The sequence below is a fragment of the Sinocyclocheilus anshuiensis genome, unplaced genomic scaffold, assembly GCF_001515605.1.
Source record: "Sinocyclocheilus anshuiensis isolate Anshui unplaced genomic scaffold, SAMN03320099.WGS_v1.1 scaffold207, whole genome shotgun sequence".
NCBI classification, from domain to species: domain Eukaryota; kingdom Metazoa; phylum Chordata; class Actinopteri; order Cypriniformes; family Cyprinidae; genus Sinocyclocheilus; species Sinocyclocheilus anshuiensis.
This window is the reverse complement of record NW_015551045.1, coordinates 1735849-1741691: the sequence shown is the minus strand read 5'-3', so window position 1 is coordinate 1741691 and position 5843 is coordinate 1735849. Positions and strand designations below refer to the sequence as shown.

Sequence of the window (5843 nt, the reverse complement as noted above, 5' to 3'; positions counted from 1 at the left end):
GATTACGTAACTCGCGTTACTTGTAATGCGTTACCCCCAACACTGCAGATATGTAATAATGAAGTTCCAATTTAGTACATTTAAAATATAGTAACTTTGTGATACTCCACCTCAAGTCAAACTCAAGTGAACTCAAGTCAAATGCCGGTACTTTCTGACCTCCTCGTATGTCCATTTTTTGGGGGGTCAGACCCGGGGGTCAGAGAAAGAAGGCTAGCCTACGAATAATATGGAGATTTACTTGTAAATATTAATATGCATTTCTATAGCCCTGGCTGATTTTAAAATATAATTTTGGCAGCCCTGAAATGAGTCGTATTGACATTTCCTGAGCGGCTGAAAAATACGCTACAGCGCTCATTCAAATATGTGCATTTATTGCTTGGATGGAGCAAGAACACCTAAAATGCATGTGTAGATTCAGTCGAGTGATAAAGTTTACCCTCTTCAAATTAATGCTGTTGAACTGAATTTACGGAGCAAACTATTTGCTAAAATAACCGCTAACAGCAATACAGCAGTTCTGTCAGATGCGCGTGAAAGCTGCATGTGTTACTATAACAAACACTGCGTGTTTTCTTTCAGAATCATCATTGGCTGGTAGAAATACAAAAATAGGTTACATAACAGTTTTTACGTAAAAGTAAAGATAAGGTAAAGGTGTGAATAATTACATTTTAGACACATTGTCAGTAATTTCACGAATGAAAATAAAGCCGAGGCGAAGTGTTGTGCGTCTTTGATCAACACACAGCAGTTTTTCATTAATGAATCCACGTTTTTAAACAAATCGAGTGAATCAATGATTCAGTGAACCGTTCATAAAGGCAGTCACTTGCTTCGTTTCTGAATGAATGAGCTGTTTGAACGAATCGATTGAATTAATTATTGAATGACTCACTGACTTAAAACAGGTATTTGCCACCACCTACTGACGCTTTTAATTGTATATAGAGTATAGTTTTTTTTTAAATAATTGAATATTTCACTATTTATTTGTATTTTTATATGTTGAATTAAAATATTTCTATCTAAAGCTACTTATATTTCAGCTACTTTCCTGTAATGTCCATTTAGTGTTTTTTTTTTCTAAATGAACACAATGATAACTATTATCTTTAATAATAACTTTATCTTTAATCGGCACATGATGTGCATGTTAATTAATAATCTCATTAATTTGAGATTAATTTGATTAATTGGTACATTAAGCAATTAATTAGATTTTTTTTAAATAAGCACTTAACAGCCCTATTTAAAACATAAAAATACCCCCCCCAGTGCTCTGACCCCCCCGATGATCACTGTGTAATTCGCACCCTGTTTATAAGTACGAATTAACAGCCAATATGCTAGTAATATGCATGCTAATAAGCAGCTAGTTAATAGTGAGAATGGGTCCCTAAACTAAAGTTTTACCAAATCTTCAATCTTTTCAAGGTTATTTCAAACTTTCAAACAAGGCTTTGTCAAGCCAACATCAAAGTTTGTTTGCAAACGTTCCTCATCTAGTTACCATTGCAATGAATCCACAATTTGGACAATGACAATCTTTGGGTCACGGTCCAATAGAAGTTCTGAAGAACCTGCAGTGAGCGGTTTATGAGTGTCCAGACGCTTAGACTCCATTCTTTCTTTTCTCCTCTTCCAAACATCAGCATAAGAGCATTAATCTACTGATTGAAGAGCTACAGATTGTAGATTCGAGTGAGATGGGAACTGGAATTTCCTGAGCAGATTCTACAAGGGCTAACTAAATATGTGGATCGTTTGAAAACCTTTGGGGAAAAGAGTCAGCAGAACTCAGGCACTGCCAAAATGACATTTTCATTTCCTTTTCGGCCACTTCTCTAGAGACCATTACACATCCAAACAGCGCCGGCTGCCATTGCTTTCAACTGTGGATAACATGGCTGATGTTTATTGATTGTTTATTCTGTGGCTCCGTATCCTTGGTTCCCGAGCTTTGTGAAGTCACCTAAAACATGACTTCATCACCTGCCAGAAAGCCTTGCGTTTGTGTTTTTCTACATGAGCCCATGCCAGCATTCTTGGCAGATGTTGTGTGCATGTCATTTCCTGTTCTCACATACAAAGGATGGATGAGCGCCAAATTTCTGTGGAAAGACTGTGGATCATGGTGGGACACCACTACAATTACGATATCCACTAGAGATGAAGAAATCAGAAAATAAGGGAGTAGTAAACTAAACAGAAGTGATGCATTTTAGAGAAAGTGCTAACAAAAGACAGGAGGCTGCGAGTGTGAGAAAAAGACGAGGAAATAGAGACGGATGTTTTTGCAATTCCTCTATCCAGCTGTTTGGCGAAGAGGTGAAGAATGAGAACGAGAGTGAATGAAGGAGGCCGGAGTCCTACATGTGATCTTCATTAGTGAGGAATATCTCGACGTTCCTCTTTGCAGAAGCTCAAACTCAAAACAGCTGTTTGTGTCAATTTATGTCGAAAAGTGCAGCAGCTCAATGTCATGTTGGACGTTTTTGATGTTTTTCGAACTTTCTGTGCATCAGAGAGTCTATTCTATTCTAAAAAAAAAAAAAAAGGTATCACGGTTTGCATGAAAATATGAAGCAGCGCAACTGTTTTCAACACCGATAATAATCAGAAATGCTTCTTGAGCAGCAAACCAGCATATTAGAATGATTTCTGAAGATCATGTGACTGAAGACTGGAGTAATGATGCTGAAAATACAGCTTTGATCACAGGAATAAATTACATTTTACTCCGTATTCACATAGAAAAAAGCTATTTTAAATTGTAATAATGTTTCACTTGTTTTACTGTTTTTACTATACTTTTGTTTAAATAAATGCAGTTTATTTATGCATTTCAAATGCAATTCATGTTAATAAGTCATTGTGCAAATTGAAGGCTATTAAAAATGCATCACTGCACTGTATGTGCACAAAAAGGATTAAAATATAAATATCACATTACAAAAAAGCAAAGACAAAAAACAGCCATGTTCCATTGTAGTACATGGTAGTACTATAGTAACATGTCACAAAAAAGTATGGTCCCACTTGTCTTTAAATATTTAATAATAAAATAATGAATTGTTAGGTACAGTGTTCATGTAGAATTGCAAAACTTTTTGCTGCTATTGAGGTGGAATGCGAGTAAGTTTAGGGGCCAGTTTGGTGGTCTGGTTAGGTTTGAGGGGTAGAGGTAGGGTCAACAGTGCAATTATAGATGCACAGTAACTACAGAAATGATTTACAGATGTAATCACAGGATGGTATTTTCAAATATAAGTACAATATGTATGTGAACAATAATTGCAATGCATCAAATGGTTCATTTAAATGTACGTAATAGTTAAGGAGAGTTAATACAAAGTTGGTCCAAAAGCATTGCATTGCAGTGGTCATTTTTGGGACACAGGTGTTACGTACATGAGCTTTCTCAGCATGATGTTCTCGTGTTGTTCTAGGCAGCGGAGTATAATGTGTTCGAGGGCATGGAGCTGAGAGGTGCGCCCATGCTGGTCGTCTGCCAGGGCAAGATTGTTCTGGAGGACGGGAACCTGCATGCGACCGCTGGCACTGGACGGTTTATTCCCTGCTCCCCATATCCGGACTTCGCTTACAAACGTGTCAAAGCCAGGAAACAGGTACAGCAGGACACATGCGTGACAGTAGCTCATTTGTTTTACAGTGCATTCAAGGCAGCACTGCAATGAAATTCCAGTTTTCTTTTTCCCCCCCACAGTGTTCTGCAGTTTATCATAATTTCCTCTAGGAAAGTCAAATCTAGTTCTTTTTGCGGTTTCAACTAGAGTGAATGCAGACATGGGATTCTTGGCCTGTAAACAGTTTAAACTGTGGCTCCACCATCATGCCAAAAGCAGACAGAAGGAAGCAGAAGGTTTAGAAAGAAGCCGCATAAAAGTGTTCACATGGTTCAAAATGAAAACATAACACTTAAAGAGATATTACATGCAAACATGGACATTTTGTCATCATTCACTCACCCTTACTGTACTAAACCCATCAGACTTAGGTTCATCGTCAAAATACAAATGAAGATATGTTTGATGAAAGCTGAGAGATTTCTGGCCGTCCATAGGAAGTCATATCATTTTCAAGCTTCAAAAAGTAAAAAAAAAAAAGGTCATTGCTTTATGTGATAAACATTTAATTTAGGCTTTTTATTCACATAAAAACACTGATTTGCTCATATATCTATAGATCATGGTAAACAGAAGCTCAGACGTGCTTGTTTGATGAATGTGAATCAGTGATTCTATCCCAATCATTAAAATGTCATTAAAATTATTATTCAGAAATATCTTCATTTGGGGTCTTATGGGTTTGGAATGACATGGGTGGGAATTAATGGAAGAGTTTACCCAAAAGATGAGTTTGTTTCTTCATCAGATTTGGAGAAATGTAGCATTGCATCAGTGTCTCAGCAATGGATGCTCTGCAGTGAATGGGTGCCGTCAGAATGAGATTCTAAACAGCTGATAAAAACATCACAATAATCCACAAGTAGTCTATCAATTAATGTCTTAAGAAACCAAAAGCTGCATGTTTGTAAGAAACAAATCCATCATTAAGTGAGCATATTGGTGAGCAAGTGATGCAATGCTACATTTCTCCAAATCTGATGAAGAAACAAACTTGGATGGCCTTGGGATTCAAATCTTGAAATCCCAAAATCTTGAATATATCTTTGAATGTTTGTACTCTTTCAGTTCAGATGATTTTAGGTTGAGTCACAGTTTGTTTTTTCCTCTCCCTGCATTTTGTCCACTGTTTGTATTAATACAGCAAATCTCAAAAATAGCTTGCTTACATTGTACAAAATAGAGATGATAGTGCAACACGACTGACCGTCTCAACAATCTGTCAGCCAAATCTGGAACCAATTTTCAACACAATTTTCAGCACACAATTCCCAAAAACAACCCACATGAGGAGAAACGCATCCATGGAATGTAACTGCAAACACCCAAACTCTGTCGTTCTCTATAAATGGTGTGCTGCACAATCCTGTATTGAACTGAAGCACTGTGTTTGGGTTTCTCCTAAAGCTGGCCATTCTGAAGGCGGTCCCCAGAGGCATGTATGACGGCCCCGTGTCTGAATTCTCACCCATGTCGAGGGGCGGCACGCCATCTGCCTCCACCCGTACCTCACCCACCAAAGCCCCTGCAAGGAACCTCTACCAGTCTGGCTTCACACTGTCAGGTAACCCTGGAAAATGATGTCTCATATTCATACAGCAGACTTCTTTCTGGCAAAATTATTGATGGGGATGATTTATGGTCATGCACTTCTGGCATGAAGTAGTTCCTGTAGCTCAAATAATAGACCATGCAGCTACAGTAGCAATGCCAAGATCATGGGTTTGATTCCCAGGGAATGCATGAACTGATAAACGAAAAATCTTGAATGCAATGTAATTTGCTTAGGATAAAAGCCAAATGCATGAATGAAATTCAACAGATGCAGAACCCAGTGTTAATCCATAAAATGTTTTTTTTTCTAGAGTGACAAGTGTAATGCATTACAACTCTTATATAAACTTTTTTCTTGTTTACAGCTCACAATTCAGAGTTTATATCTCACAATTCTATTTTTTTCTATATTACTTTCTGCCACGGAATAAAACATAAAAAAGGTAATTGCAACTTTTTTATCTCACAATTCTGACTTTTTTCTCAGAATTGCACATTTATATCCTACAATTGTGAGTTTACATCTTGTAATTCTTAAGAAAAAGAAAAAATAATTTTGTGGTAAAAAGCTGCAGTTACTTTTTTTTTTAATTTATTTATTATCTTGTGGCAAAAATGGGCCTCTATAGAAATATG

At 37.1% G+C, this 5843-nt stretch overlaps 1 protein-coding gene across 1 annotated transcript in view; it reads left to right on the top strand.

The window, feature by feature from the left end:
* LOC107661764 (dihydropyrimidinase-related protein 3-like) overlaps positions 1 to 5234 on the top strand; it is a 34387-nt gene extending 29153 nt beyond the window's left edge. Inside the window, exons 12-13 of the mRNA XM_016451532.1 lie at positions 3456 to 3635; positions 5061 to 5234. Of these exons, the coding sequence (XP_016307018.1) occupies positions 3456 to 3635; positions 5061 to 5234 (354 nt within the window). The remainder of the gene's footprint in view (positions 1 to 3455; positions 3636 to 5060) is intronic.
* The last annotated feature ends 609 nt before the right edge of the window (positions 5235 to 5843 follow it).